General features: G+C 44.2%; 2 protein-coding genes across 2 annotated transcripts in view; one reads left to right on the forward strand and one right to left on the reverse strand.

Annotated features, from left to right (window-relative positions):
- LOC117055468 overlaps nt 1-7,422 on the forward strand; it is a 33,517-nt gene extending 26,095 nt beyond the window's left edge. Inside the window, exon 5 of the mRNA XM_033165003.1 lies at nt 6,599-7,422. Coding sequence (XP_033020894.1) covers nt 6,599-7,422 — 824 coding nt within the window. The remainder of the gene's footprint in view (nt 1-6,598) is intronic.
- Nucleotides 7,423-11,367: 3,945 nt separating this feature from the next.
- On the reverse strand, nt 11,368-14,521 carry LOC117055469 (GPI-linked NAD(P)(+)--arginine ADP-ribosyltransferase 1-like). The gene is made up of 3 exons (XM_033165004.1): nt 14,458-14,521; nt 13,450-14,194; nt 11,368-11,471 (listed from the first exon to the last, which is right to left on the reverse strand). Exons 1-3 carry the CDS (start codon nt 14,482-14,484, stop codon nt 11,368-11,370), a joined length of 876 nt encoding a protein of 291 aa, XP_033020895.1. The 5' UTR covers nt 14,485-14,521.
- Between the last annotated feature and the right edge of the window lie 923 nt (nt 14,522-15,444).

The raw sequence follows: 15,444 nt of genomic DNA on the forward strand, positions 1-15,444 counted from the left end.
CAGCAGCAAAGACAGAAGAAATTCTTCAAACGCACCAAGTCAGCGCAACTTGTGACTGCCGTGGTTAAGTGTGCTGATGAGAAACAGACTGTCTGGGTGGTAGATTCAGGAGCTTCTCGGCACATAGTAAATTCAGAGAAAGTTTTTGTTTCTAAGGGCCAAACGCAAAGCAGTCAGGTAGCTTTAGCTGATGGGAGAACTTCTGAGGTACATTCAGGGGGTTCTGTATATGTTCCTTGTCTGCGTGAGTGCCTGGAAAATGTGCTGTATGTACCATCACTAAGAAGCAATTTAATGTCAGTTGATTGTTTGCTTAAAGCTGGGTTTAAAGTTCATTTTGAAAACAACAGCTGTATTATTAAAAAGAATGGTGAGGTTCTTGGCACTGCTAAGCCAGAAGGTGGTTTGTTTAAACTTAAAGCTGGTTCTTCAGTTGCAGCAGTGGTCAGTAATTCTCAACCTGTGTTAAACAACAAAGCTATGCATAACAACTGTTTACATTTACTGCATAGGAAGCTAGGCCATGCTGGTTGGAAAAGTGTTTTGAAAATGCCTGAGTTAGCTGATGGATGTAAGCTAGAGAGTTGCAATAAGTATTTGGACTGCAATGTATGTAAGAAAGTCAAAATTTGCAGAGTTCCATTTCCCAGAAGTGATAGAGTAAGTGACTCACCACTACAGCTTGTCCATTTGGATGTAATTGGTCCTTTTGCTGTAAGCAGGGGTGGAGCACGTTTTTCTCTAACAATTGTGGACGATGCAACACGTTTTTCTTGGGCCTATCCCATGAAACACAAGGGAGATGTATTTACCAAATTCAAAAGCTGGGTAGCATCAGTGGAGAGGTTTTTTTCTGTTAAAGTGAAAAGAATTCAAAGTGATCGTGGAGGTGAATTCATGTCTAATGCTTTCAGAGATTGGTTGCAGAAACATGGTATTGGGCATCGAAAAAGTAATGTTTTTTGTCCACAGGAAAATGGTGTGGCGGAACGCAAAAATAGATCATTACAGGACATGATGCATTCAATGCTTGAGGATGCTGGGTTACCTATGTCATATTGGGCTGAAAGTATATTAACTTCGTGTTATATTCAGAATAGGCTGTTCCATCAGACTATTGGTACTACTCCTTATTTCAAATTGTTTGGTAAGAAACCTAAGATAGATCATCTACATGTTTTTGGTTCTAAAGCGTGGGTACAGATTCCAAAGCAAATGAGAAAGAAAGGGGAGCCTAAATCTAAGCAATTAATTTTTGTAGGCTACCAAGAGTTTTCAAAGGGTTACAGATTTGCTGAAGGTACTAATGGAATTGTGATATCTAGAAATGCCAAGTTTTGTGAGCATGCTGGCTGGGAGAAATTGCATGCAAACACAGAGGTTTGGTTTGATTCCCAAAGGTTTAACAGTGAAAAAGAGACTCAGAGTTCAGAAACTGTGGGGGAGAAAAGTGCTGAGTCATTATCTCCAAAGCAAGAATCAGATCAGTCATCGCCTGTTCCTAAGCAACAGCAAGGGGGGCGAACGTCTGAGGGGGAAAATGAAACAGAGGAAACTTTTACTCCTAGGAGGTCACAGCGAGAAAACAAAGGAGTGCCTCCGAATCGTTATTGTTCTAGCACAGGCAGTGTATGTAATGTAACGATAGAGCCTCAAAGTTTCCAGGAAGTTTTGGCATTACCACAACAACAGGCAGATTTGTGGAAACAAGCCATGAATGAAGAAATGGCATCTCTTAATGAGCATGAGGTGTTTACACCTGTGGCAACACCTAAGGGAGTGAAGGTGATTGGGTGCAAGTGGGTGTACAAACTTAAACCTTTGGTCACAGGAGGATACAAATACAAGGCTCGCTTAGTAGCGCAAGGTTTTTCTCAAAAGCCTGGTTTAGACTTTGATGAAACCTTTGCACCTACAGCTAAAAGTGAGAGTGTCAGGTTACTGCTAGCCATAGCAGCGAAGCGAAAGCTTAAAGTCAACCATTTTGACGTACAAACCGCATATTTACATGCACCTTTGAATGAAGACATTTATCTTGCTGAGCCACCCGGGTATGAGACGGGTAACGGAGTGTTAAAACTCAATAAAGCTCTTTATGGTCTCCGGCAGGCCGCGAGATCTTGGAATAAATGTTTACATGCAGCTTTAATTTCATTCCAATTTCGACAAAGTGTAGCTGATAACTGTGTCTACGTGCGTGGAACTGGTGACAAACAAGAGTATTGCCTTGTGTATGTTGATGACTTATTACACATGAGTAAGTCAGACAAACAAACTAAAGCATTTGCTGCACAACTATCCAAAAAGTTTAAAGTGAAAGATCTTGGTTCAATTAAGTCTTATCTAGGTCTGGAAGTGTGCTGGGCAAAGGATGGGAGTTGTTTAATCAGTCAGCAGAGCAAAATTAAACAGCTTCTGGCAACATATAACATGCAAGACTGTAAAGGATCTGCTATTCCTATGGAACTAGGATTCATTAAATCACTTCACACAGATGAAAGTCCTATGTTTGAACATCCTGAGTTATATCAGTCAGCAATTGGAAGTTTAATGTTTCTGAGTCAATGGTCAAGACCTGATATAAGTTACACAGTGGGAATACTTAGCAGGCAGGTATCAAAGCCATCGCTTAATGCCTGGAAAGCAGTGAAATTTTTGCTAAGGTATTTGAAACAAACAATTGGCCATGTGTTAAAACTTAGTTCTGCAGGAGATGAACTGTTACATTGTTATTCAGATAGTGACTGGGGAAATTTACCGGATAGGAAATCTGTTACAGGTTTGGTCATTATGTTTGGAGGGGCTTTAATTGGCTGGAAGTCAAGAAAACAGAGTATAGTGAGTGTTTCTTCGACAGAATCAGAATTCGCATCGTTAAGTGCGTTATGTTCTGAATTGACGTATTTCAAGCAATTGTTAACAGATCTGAATGTAAACTGTGAAAAGCCAATACAAGTTTGCATTGATAATCAAGCGTGCATTGCTTTGAGTAATACTGAAAGTTTTAAGTCACGTTCAAAACATGTGTCAGTGAAATATCAAAATGTAAGATGCAGTGTACAGAACAATTTAATTTCATGTATCTATGTACCAAGTGATCAGAATGTTGCCGATGTGTTAACAAAGCCATTGAACAAAGTGAAGAACAAACAAATGTGTAAAAGTTTGGGTTTGCTTGATGAAGTGAGTTAAAAGAACTCTGTATATGCACAGGAGTTAATTGCTACGATAAACAGCTGTGAGGGGGTGTTAGAGATTTCAGTGACCTACTGCAGAAAGGAAATGCAGCTGTTATCTATAAGCAATTAGTAGTTGGCAGAAAGCCCAGATTGCTCTCTCTCTGACCATTAGCAAGCACCTGTGATTGGTCAGTGGAGTACTTAAAGAACTCAGCTTTCTCTGAGAGGGTGTGGTAGGTGCTGGTGTGTGGCGTTAGGTTGATGAGAGAGAGAGAGACAGAGAGAGGAAAAGATTTTATGTTTTGTTTCTTTTATTTTGTAAAGTCTGTAAATAGTAACTTATGGATGCTAGTTGCTTCAATCAATAAATACTGCATATAGTTATCCAGTGAGTTGCTGAGTTCCTGCGTTGAGCTGTCTAGTCAATTTCACAACAGCCAGAAGCTTCCAGAAAGGCTGCGTCTAACTCTGCTGTGTCCAGGAATACATTATACTCCTGACACTAAATCCCAAAGGTTATGATTGTCTTAAGATATAAAGCTCTTAACATCTTGGGACAAGCTTACCTGCATGACCCCTGTGTCCCATATATGCCCACTGAACCACTTTGATGCCTGGAACTGGGAGTGTTGCAGGTGCCACACAGCAGCTCACTGGCATTTGTAATCAATGTTTTGCCTTCTCTGCTTACTCTGCTGCTGATTCTGCAGTCTTGAATGGACTCCAGGAATCCTCCTATCATGGGCTGGGATATTGTGGCTGCCGTTTGGGACAGGCGGCTCAGGTGGGGAGGGGTGGGACTGACCCAATGGGGCACAGAACAAGGGGGCCATCTCCCATGCAATGGATGACCTTGAGCTGCACAAAAACCTGTCTTGCCTTGGTAATGGACCAGATCAGAGCCAACAAACTGAAGCTCAGTCCAGATAAGTCTGAGGCACTGTTAGTGGGTGGTTCCCTGGGAGATGGCCTGTTCTTGATGGAGTTACACTTCCTATGGAGGACGAGAAGGGAGTTAAGACTGCATCTGGACAAGGCTAGCCTAACTTAGGTTGCTTTTGCTTTGGTAACCTCTAGGTTAGATTACTACAGTCATTATATGTGAGGCTGCCTTGGAAGGTGGTTCAGAAACTTCAGCTGCTGCAGAATTCAGTGGCCAGGTTGCTCATTGGGACACGACTTGTTGGAGCAAATTAGTTTCCAGGCCCAATTCAAAGTGCTGGTTTTGACCCCTAAAGCCTTAAGCAGCTCACGATCACAGTACATCAAGGCTGCCTCTCCCCATATGAACTGTGGGAATGTTTAGGAGGGTGGGAGAGGATATATTGCTTGGATACAATCCTTCCTCACTCAAGCTAGTGAGCAAACAGCAGAGCACGTTCCCCTTTTGCAACTTATTGGAAGCAGTTGACTCATTAGAGGCTTGTGCAGACTGGACTCTTCCTGGTGAATTTCCCCTTTATTTCCCTCTTAAAATTAGAATAGCACAACACAGACTTCTTGAAAATAAGAATAAAGTTTTACTCATATTCAGTTCACAGCAGTAATCTGAAGGCAGGCTTTATCTTGATGGTTACAGTGAAAAGAAAGTCTCAGACTTTCTACTTGTGGGCTCCATCCTCTGTAAAGCGTGAGCCATGTGCTGACTAAGAGCCAGGAGCAGTAGAGACCCAGAAGTGGGGGTCTAAAAGAGGGAGCCCTTTCACTTCCGGTTGAGCGCGGAGCCGCCATCAGTCGCAGGTTTCGCTCGGCTGAGCAAACCTGAGTGCGGCAGGGACGGGGTGTCTTCTACAGCGCAGAAGACCCCCAAGGAACCCCAAATCGAGAGTTTGGGGGGCATGGTCGTCCGGCGGGTGCCAGAAGGGTGCTCCTCCCTCCCCGGTAAGGCTCTGTTTTTAGCCCCCGAGAGCGAGGGAGTGGAGCCCCGGCAAATCGAACATACCGCTTTCCCTGCCTGCACGAAGCTGCGATACTGAGGGGCTACAGCGTTTCAATTCTTCCAAGTAAATAAAAAATGGACAAATGGACAAATCTGAAGAGAAAACTGTAAGTAATTTGATTTGATTTGGCTTCGGAGGGGATTCTAAAAACGGAAGTCAATCCCTCTCTGCTGAGATTAAGAGACAGTGCGACTTTGTAACTGAAGCTATTTTCAATGCGATTGAAACAAAGAGACTTTTGTAAGAGTGTTTTTAGTTTTAAAAGTGGATTGGATCTATTTTCCTCTTTCCCGGAGGTCCAGATGGAGTGGATATTACAAATTTGGCAATGATTAAAAATAAAAATGGTGTACTTATGCAGTAAGGATCTACGTAGCAAGAAATAAATTGTTGTGACTAGCAACTTGAAGCTCGACCTTGAAATGACAAAAGGAAAACTGTCCTCGCAGTTTGTAAAGCAAGCTTTGGAACTTTTGCAGCAAGTAGCCGTGGGAATCAACAGCATTGCACAATTGGCACATAAAGAATTGGAGATTGAGACTGTGGACAACTTGGAGGACTTTACATTGGAACAGAAGGATAAGGAAGAAGGAAACAGTGACAATGCTGAAAAAGAGGAGCTGGAACAGGATACATCAATTGGAGCCTTTAGGCAAGAAGAATTTAACAGTGTTAAAGACTGGTTCCTGTTGCCACTGGATTGTGAAAAGACTACAGACCTGCGATTAGTTGGACAGTTACAGGATTTTCTTTTTTATGTCTCATGGGCCGGGTTCTTTGAAAGGGAGGGTATCGGGTAAAATATCAGAATTTTAAAACGAAATGGTATTTCATTATGGTTATGACAATTGGATATGGACACTGCGATAACAGACAATGTTTTGAAAGATAAACTCTGGGACCATAAGGGAGGGAGGTGCATGGGCAATATGAAAAATTTTGGTTAAGATAATGAGAAATTACAGAAGTATTTTGAGGCGGAGGTAGAGAAATGTTCAATAGGTAAAATGATGAGATGGATTTTAAATTAGAGTTTAAAGGTAAATAAAGCTGCAACTATGTAATAATTTAGAAATCAGTAAGAGGAGGACTGAGGAAGTCATTGTAAAGGAATAAAGATTGGAATTTAATTGACTGACCCGGGAGGAGGGTCAGCGTGCTGTGCTTTGGAAAGTATGTGGTTAAATGTAAAATGATTTTTGCTACCTCTGTGAGAGGGGGGTTTGGTGTGTATTGCTCCCCTCGGTGGTAGAGGGGGGAGCCTGGAGTGTTTAACCATGTATTATAATGTATTGGCTTTAATTGGTTTTTTTTTAATTGGAAAATCTAATAAATTCTTTTAAAAATAAAATAAAGAGCAGGTTTTCTTGGGGAAACCAAGACCAGGTCATTGGACACAGAGCTATAACCCGAGGACTGTGCCTGGGAGGCCTGGAGGAAGGGGGAGTGTGGTTAATGTTCCTTCTTCCTTCCCAACAGAGCCTGGGAGTCGATCCCACAAGGATTCAGAAGTGCGGGTCGTTCTTGTTGGGAAGTCTGGTGGAGGGAGAAGTGCCACAGGGAACACCCTTCTGGGGAAGAAGAAGATATTTGAGTCCAAACTCTCTCCGAAGCCAGTGACCCAGACTTGCAGCAGAGAGGTCCGAGCAGAGAAGTGGATGGGGAAACAAGTTGTCGTCATTGACACTCCGAACATTTTTGATGCTTGTCCTCAAACACAGCATGATATTCTGGAAGTCCAGAAGTGCCTCTCTCTCTGTGAGCCAGGTCCCCACACCCTGGTGTTTGTGACGCAGGCCGGCCGTTTCGCCGAGGAACACACTGTGGCCGCCAAGAGGGTGGAGGAGGTCTTTGGCCCAGAGGCCACAAAGTACATGATCGTCTTGTTCACCCGCAAAGGAGAGCTAGAGACAGGTCTAGTGGAGTACACAGAGTTGTCTGGAAACAGAGCCCTGCAGGAATTGGTGAGAAAATGCAAGGGCCGTTGCTGCTCTTTCAACAACAGAGGGACGGGAGAGGAAAGGGCCAGTCAGGCGGAAGAGCTGCTGTGTCTCATTGAGAAGGTGGTTCAGGAGAACAGGGACCAGCCATATCTCAAGCCGCGTCCGAGGGAGATGTCACTGAGGTCAGATGGAAGGAATCCTGGGGAGACTTCAAAGCAAATAGCAGCAGGGGAACCAGTGGAAGATGAAATGAAGGCTGGAGAAATCCCCAAAGGGCAGAAGAAGAAGAAATCGAAACATCAGGTGGTGGAGTTAGGGTGCAAAGAAAAGAATGGGGCCCTTGTCTTTTCCAATTGCTGATGACTTACATGGTAGCCAAATTCAAACTTGGAAAAGGGGGATGGAACAGGGCTGTTTTCAGTTGCTCCAGAGGGTAAGAGCTAAACAAACAGCTTGAAGGTAGAAGGGAAAATGATTTAGACTAAACATTAGGAAGAACTTTGTTCCTGGGGAGGAATTCATTAATTTAATGCATTTATATCCCACCTGTTCCTCTAAGGAGTTCAAGGTGACACACATTGTTCTCCTCCCCACACCTCATTTCATCCTCCCATGAATGCTATTTCATTAGAGGTTTTTAAGCAGAGGCTGGGAGTGGCTCCCTATTGTGAGGTTGGGTCAATTGATGTTTGAGGTCCTTCCCATGAGCTTAAAGGGGGGGATAAATTCTTGCTTATTTGAGAACTCCCCCCCTCCTTCTCCCCCTTGACATCTTCTCCCCTTTCTCTTGACTCCACACCAATCACTTGTGGGTTTGTTTCCAACAGGCATTTACTTCTACAGTGAGCTCGTATTTCTCCTCCGGAGAAGCTTCCAAAGAAGGCAGAGGAGGAGCAGGAAGATCTCGTCCTCCAATGTAAACGGAAGCAGTATCGTCAATAAACACAGCAGGATAATTTGTGTTCTCCCATCATTATTGCACATCCTCTGCATCGCACTGTTTCATGACCTTCCTCACCCTTCCCTTCACAACCTCCTTAAGCCTAAGCCAGGTTTAACATTCTGGATCCATGGAATTCCGTGGCTTACCCACACTTCCCCTTGTTTTGCTGCCTCTCCACAGGAAACCCTCTCCTTGGCGCTCAGTCGGAGCAAATGTCAATCGTGTTTCCCAGGGATTGATGTTTGCTCTGATTTAGAGCAGAAGAAGGGGTGCTCCATTGGAGAGGAGTGTGAAAAGGGGGGGGCTGCTCAGACTGGTGTTTTCTAGGCAGGGTGGACAAGCCCGGTGTGCGATAAATAAATCAGTAATTCTATTTTAAAGTCATCCATGTTGGTGGCCATCAATATAAGCCTATTGTTCATAAGTTGAAATAATATATATGGGGGCACCAACATCTTTTAAATGCCTAAAGGTAAAGGTAAAGGTACCCCTAACCGTTAAGTCCAGTCGCAGACAACTCTCGGGTTGCGGCGCTCATCTCGCTCTATAGGCCAAGGGAGCCGGCATTTGTCTGCAGTCAGTTTTTCCGGGTCACGTGGCAAGCATGACTAAGCCGCTTCTGGCAAAACCAGAGCAGAGCACAGAAATGCCATTTACCTTCCCACCGGAGTGGTACCTATTTATCTACTTGCACTTTGACGTGCTTTCGAACTGCTAGGTGGGCAGGAGCAGGGACTGAGCAACGGGAGCTCAGCCCATCGCGAGGATTTGAACCGCCAACATTCTGATCAGCAAGCCCTAGGCTCTGTGGCTTACACCACAGCACCACCTGTGTCCCTCTTAAATGCTTAGAGCCTCTAAAACCCTCTCAGGCCCTGGCACTGGGCATGGGGAGTTCAGTGGCGCAGTCTGTGCACCAGGGGAAGGTGTCGAGGACACAATTGTGCCCCTGGAAAACATATTGGCAGCTGCTGGTCTATGAGGCCTGGCTCCAAGGCAGCTGGAACATCCTTCCCTTCCCTTTCTGAGATCACTTAGCTCTTTCTACCTGGTATCCGTTGCACACCTGATGCTTCTCATTTCCACTTTCCCCTCCCCTCTCAATAAGTTGACATGACTACTACTTTCTCCTGCTTCCTCTCATTGGTAACAAACACAAAGCAGAGCAGGGGAAGGAGGCCAGTGTCTTCTGCAGCCTCCTTTTGAGTCAGCAGAACCATTCGCTTCTAATACTTGCCCATTGTATTTATTGTAAAAAGGAAGCTCTGTGCTATTTTGCAACCACTTGGAAATTTCCCTAAGGGCTAATGGGTGAACTGGGGTTTACTGGTATTTTGAAATATATGGTGGGAGCGTTTCATGTCATAGAATCCTAGAATCCTAGAGTTGGAAGAGACCCCAAGGGCCATCCAGTCCAACCCCCTGCCAAGCAGGAAACACCATCAAAGCATTCCTGACAGATGGCTGTCAAGCCTCCGCTTAAAGACCTCCAAAGGAGGAGACTCCACCACACTCCTTGGCAGCAGATTCCACTGTCCAACAGCTCTTACTGTCAGGAAGTTCTTCCTAATGTTTAGGTGGAATCTTCTTTCTTGTAGTTTGAATCCATTGCCCCGTGTCCGCTTCTCTGGAGCAGCAGAAAACAACCTTTCTCCCGCCTCTATATGACATCCTTTTATATATTTGAACATGGCTATCATATCCCCCCTTAACCTTCTCTTCTCCAGGCTAAACATACCCAGCTCCCTAAGCCGTTCCTCATAAGGCATTGTTTCCAGGCCTTTGACCATTTTAGTTGCCCTCTTCTGGACACGTTCCAGCTTGTCAGTATCCTTCTGGAGAACTGAGACCGCCATGTCTTTAGAAATAGGGTTTCATTACACATATTTACACCTTAAGTCTACATAGAGGGAGTCCAGATCTTACAGCATGGCCATCTCAAGAGGGGCTTATTCTTCACAGCAATGCAGGACTGCATTCCAAGGTGTCTCTTCCAACCTACATCATTTGTATGTTTGATATTTTCATAATATATGGCATTATATAATTTGTACAGTCTGTTATGATTGTTTATTGTATTGTAATTGACCCATTATCTACACATTTATACAGCCCCCATTTGAAGCAGTCAAAACCACTGCAGCAAAACTTAACAGTACCGGTATTTTACAAACTTGAGAGCTGGGTGATGTAGGGATTATGGTCGGATTGGCGCTGGCAAACCACGTCGATTCTGCAAAGGTTGGGAAAACAGCCCTGGCAAGCCACGCTGACGGGCAACATCAGGATGGGAAACACGTGTCAGCAAGGACAGGAGAACAAAGGAGTGGTTGGGAAAGTACTGGAAAGTCACAAGATGAGCAGCGGGAGGGGCGCATGTGAGAGGGGCATGGAGGAAGAGCACGTACGCAATGGAAATGAAGCATGAATCTCCCCGTCTTTGTTGTGTAATGGATAGACTAGAATAGGGTTTGGATATATAAATGCAATAAGACAATTAAATGAATGCTAAGCATTGTGGATGAAAGCCTGTTTGCTGCTATGCTTGTTCTCTGTGTGCGGAAGGGATCTTCTCGGCACAGGAAAAACTCCAATGGGGAGGGCATACCTTGGTGAGAATTTATTGTCCCAAACTCATGGTGGAAATTCACTCATACTTTTTTGTGAAAATTTAGAATAAATTGTTGAATTTGGATCCTTCTGGGCTTCTCTATTTTTATTCACCTCAATTCCAGGAAAGTGAGTTGAAAGAAATGACCACAAGGAAGCAATCTCTGGAGTTCAAAATCAGCAGAGAGAGGACTCGGCCTGCACTGCTCACAACACATTCCTTTTTGCTATTTTATAGCAAGCCACATGAAAAAGGCAACGATTTGGAAAATTATGAAGAATAACTGGCAAATGACGAAAAGTGGCAAATTTTTAACATAGTAAAAGCACAGTGCTAATAATACATATGGAAATGTTTGCAATTCAACTACAGAACTATGAGCATTGTATGGAAGCAATAGGAAACTGCACTAGCAAAGCAAAGGTAAAGAGATTAGGCAGGAATCAATCAACGCAGCTGATTTGGAGAGGTCATTGCCTCTCAATCCTAGAGCACAATGTTGCTTTGCAGATCAAAATGAGAAAAACCTTGTGTGCCACCTCTGTCTCCTTAAGGGAAAGGCAGGCTACAAGGGATACATACATATACATATATATATTTAAATGAACTAAATATTTTTTTTGCCTCTCTTTACCTATTGACACATTCTTATTTCCTGACCTCCCCCCACAGCAGCATATATTTTCATAATGTAATCAAGCGCAGGTGGTTATGGATGTAAGTGATCCTGAAGCCACTCTTTCCCTCTTCCTCAGATGCAGAACGTTGCACAAAATGCCCAGAAGATCAGCGTCCAAACAAGGACAGAAAAGTTTGGTGACCCCTGGTCCGCAGCATCATCCTCATGGTTCCCACCTGAAACAAGAATCACAACATTAGTCACTCATGTAGTATTAACCTTCATGCTCCAAAAGGGGTCATCTACTACCCCCCACCCCCGTCTCTCTCTCGGCATTATTGCACCCCATGAACACATTCCACACCGTGAAAAGTATGTGAGGAGGCTGCAGAGCTGAGCCAGTGAGGAGTGGAACTGCAGAAGGCAAAGGGCTGTGGCCAAGGGAGAGTCCTGAGACATCTTCCTTCAGTTTCTGGGCCTGAGGTTCCCCACCCCAGATATAGGGCACTGTTAGCCCTCTAAAAATAGGGGACACATTTGCCAACTTCCAGTTTTCCATCGCTCTCTACCCATGAAAAAGAGGACGTGTCCTGGAAAAGGAGGACATATGGCAAACCTGCAACACCTATCTCATTCTATATTAGGGAGAAGTAATAAATCTAGGAACCCTTTTGCAAAAGTCCTGGGTTTCTCCTAGCAGTTAAAAATGATCAGCAGTGGGGGCTCATAATATCATAGAATTGTAGAGTTGGAAGTCACCCCAGGGGTCATCTAGTCCAACCCCCTGCAATGCGGGAATCTCAACTAAAGCATCCCTGGCAGATAGCCATCCAACCTCTGCTTAAAAACCTCCAAGGAAGGAGAATCCACAACCTCCCAAGGGAGTCCATTCCACTGTCAAACAGCTTTTACTGTCAGAAAGGTCTTCCGGGTGTTTAGCCAGAATTTCCTTTCTTGTAACTTGAAGCCTTAGAATCATAGAATTGTAGCGCTGGAAGGGATTCTGGGGGTCGCCTAGTCCAACCCCCTGCATCCCATTTGGGAAAGAAGCACCACGGTGGTCCCCATCCTATGGAATGCTTTCCTTTCTACTACAAATACAACTTCACCGTTCTCTCCCCTCTGTCAAAAAACCAGAGCAAAGAGCAGCTCTGCTTTGCAGATCTGAGGATGTGGGGTTGGGTGGTATATATGGGAAGAGGTGGTCCTAAAATACATTGGCTTGGAAGCCCACCCACAACCTTTCTGGACTTGGAAGGAAAGGGACAGGCAGGGCAGGTGGGCTAAGACCTGGATGGATTCAAACTGCAAGAAAGAAGATTCCACCTAAACATTAGGAAGAACATCCTGACAGTGAGAGCTGTTGGACAGTGGGATTTGCTGCCAAGGAGTGTGGTGGAGTCTCCTTCTTTGGAGGTCTTCAAGCAGAGGCTTGACAGCCATCTGTCAGGAATGCTTTGATGGTGTTTCCTGCTTGGCAGGGGGTTGGACTGGATGGCCCTGGTGGTCTCTTCCAACTCTAGGATTCTATGATTCTAAGACGCCTGCGACCATTTGCCCCCTGTGACTTGCTCTCACAGGGACATGACTGTGGCATGGGTGGACCTAGTTTATTGTCCTGTTGGTGACAGACAAATGCCTTTTTTCACTCTCCTGTGCTTTTAAAATATTTTTTAATTGATTTTTCATATTATATTAATTTTCAATAAAAGGAGGGTAACTACCAAATACAAAAGAAAATTCAAAGTTGAAGGACAATAAAGGAGAAACTGGATGAATCATTTTAGAAAAGGGCATCTGGGTAGAAAGTTAACTTGTAGTGAATAAATTAGGAGATATATGATCTGCTATTTTACAATTCCAATATTGGGCAGACAGGGTTCATCTTTCAATAAATTTGTTTTAACAACTACTGTATATAGTTTTCCTGTTAGAAGTTTGCTTTCTTTGGCTCTGCTTTGTAACTAAATTTTAACCCTGCTATTTGATGCTGTTCTTCCTTCGTTATATTAGGGATTTGACATCCAACATTAGATATATTCAGAGTGGGAGCAATGAAATAAATTGACTTAAATCTACTGATATCAATGGGTCTGCTCTGAGTATGACTAATGACAGTTATCCCTCTTCCATTCGAAGGAAGGAAGGAAGGAAGGAAGGAAGGAAGGAACTATGCTATTCTATGATCCCAGGAGTAATTGCTTTGGTTCTTACCACTTGCATATACACAGTTGTATTTGCTGAATTTTCCAGCAGAGTAGAGCTGTATGCGAGTTGTACCATCCTCATCCTTTCTGGAACTTACCACCCTGAACTGCTCGTAGGGTGGGATCAGAACCTCGTCCTCATTGGGGAAGACAGAAAATTCGCTGATGAGAACCCCATAACGAGTGTAAATCTCAAAGATGGTTTTGGCCACAGGCTGCCCAGCGAAAAAATGGGCAATCCCCTCTTTCTGTGATGTGGATGCAAATTGCCCGAAACGGACTGTATCCCTAACTTTAGCACTGAAGCGGATATTCCTGACCCCACGAAACACCTTGTAGCAGGGGGGGCTGGAGGTACTCAGATCCTGAAGGGCTCTGGTCAGGAGAAAGTGGAAGGTCTTGAAGTCGAAATTATTCCAGTAATGTTCCTTGGATTTCCCAGCTTTTCTTACAGCTGCGTTGAAATCAGGATACAACTTGGGGGAATCAAAGGTATAAGCCATGATTGCTGCAGCGTACTCTGGCTTGAGGTTTCTGGGCCATTCACTGCCCTCGTTAAATCCAACTGCTGATTTCCAGGTTTCGGCATAAATTTTGTTTTTGAGGAACTCGGTTTGGTTTAGCCGTGCAATCTCCTTCTCCATCGTCTGTTCACAGCCCTCGTATTGGTCATCGAAGGAATCCAGGGACATGTCAAGCGTTAACTCGTTGCCTAAAAAACGGTCTTGTCTTGGGCTGGAGTAAGGGGAGACCTCAAGCAGAAAAGAATAAGATGGGAAAGCAGCTTAGCATGAGAAGAGGCTGGGAAGGTGAAACTTTGCGATGGAGGCTCCTGTCACAGGTCAAGGTTATACGGCATCCCTGACATCCCTGCTATAAAACCTCCAAGGAAGGAGTGTCCTTCAGTCTGTTTCTACACTATTTTTGAAAGTTTTAAACTCCAGATTTAAGATTAAATTCTGGACTGAAGCCCACCTTTGCTCCCTCCTCCAACCTCCAAGGTGCCTTTTCATACCTGGTTGTCTCCTGTGAAGATTCCCATCAGATGCAACACCAGGACGCTGTGGAGAGGTGACTTCATTGTCTACGCCTAGAGAAGGGGGGGGGGACCGTTTGTTTTTGTGGTGCAGCAAGTTAGTTGCAGGCAGAGCGAATATCTCTATCTGCACGCTTGCTTCCAATTGAAACTTACTTGCCTCTTTATGTGTGTGTGTTTTCTCACAGAAATAGGAAACGGACCGATTTGAGAGGGCGGGGGCGGAGAGGAGGCAGAGGAAGCTCATTTCCTCAATGTTCAACTAAGTTCATTGTAGCCAAAACATACCCAATGTTAGGTCTTGTTTTCACAGAGATTCCTCCAGCAATAGGAAGAGGGAGATGCTTGTTTCTCTACATCCTTCCCCTCAACACCATCAAGGAGCATTTAAATCTGCACTTCTGGTTTGTTACTCAGCCAAATTAGAGGGGCCCTCAATAGCTTGAAGGATTGGGCTGCCCAACTCCCATCTCTGGAACTGGTACTTTTCACAAGTGCCACATAACCTCTGTACTGCAGGCACCTTCACTGGGCAGGCTTCTTTTAAATGTTGCTTAAACTTCCTTTTCACAGGCAAGCCTACAAAGAAATGGAATTTCATTGGGTAAAGGTAGAGGTAAAGGGACCCCTGACTGTTAGGTCCAGTCGCGGATGTATATATATATATATATATATATATATATATATATATATAGTAAATGTTCATAAGTGTGCCAAGCAAACAAGGCCACGTGTCTGAGTCAGACAGTCCTGACACCATTTTGACACTCAAAACTGACCAAATGTTTACCAAATGTTTCTCTGCAAGGAGGAAGGGGGTGAGGGAACCTTCCCATTGTCTCGGAAATTAAGTAATCATCATCTCAAAGGAATGGCCTGGCTACCCAGGAAAGGCAATCAGACAAGACATTATGATATAAATTGGCAGGCAGGAGAAAAACAAACTTCTCAGATTTCTGTTGAAAT

Source organism: Lacerta agilis, chromosome 12 (genome assembly GCF_009819535.1).
Source record: "Lacerta agilis isolate rLacAgi1 chromosome 12, rLacAgi1.pri, whole genome shotgun sequence".
NCBI lineage: Eukaryota > Metazoa > Chordata > Lepidosauria > Squamata > Lacertidae > Lacerta > Lacerta agilis.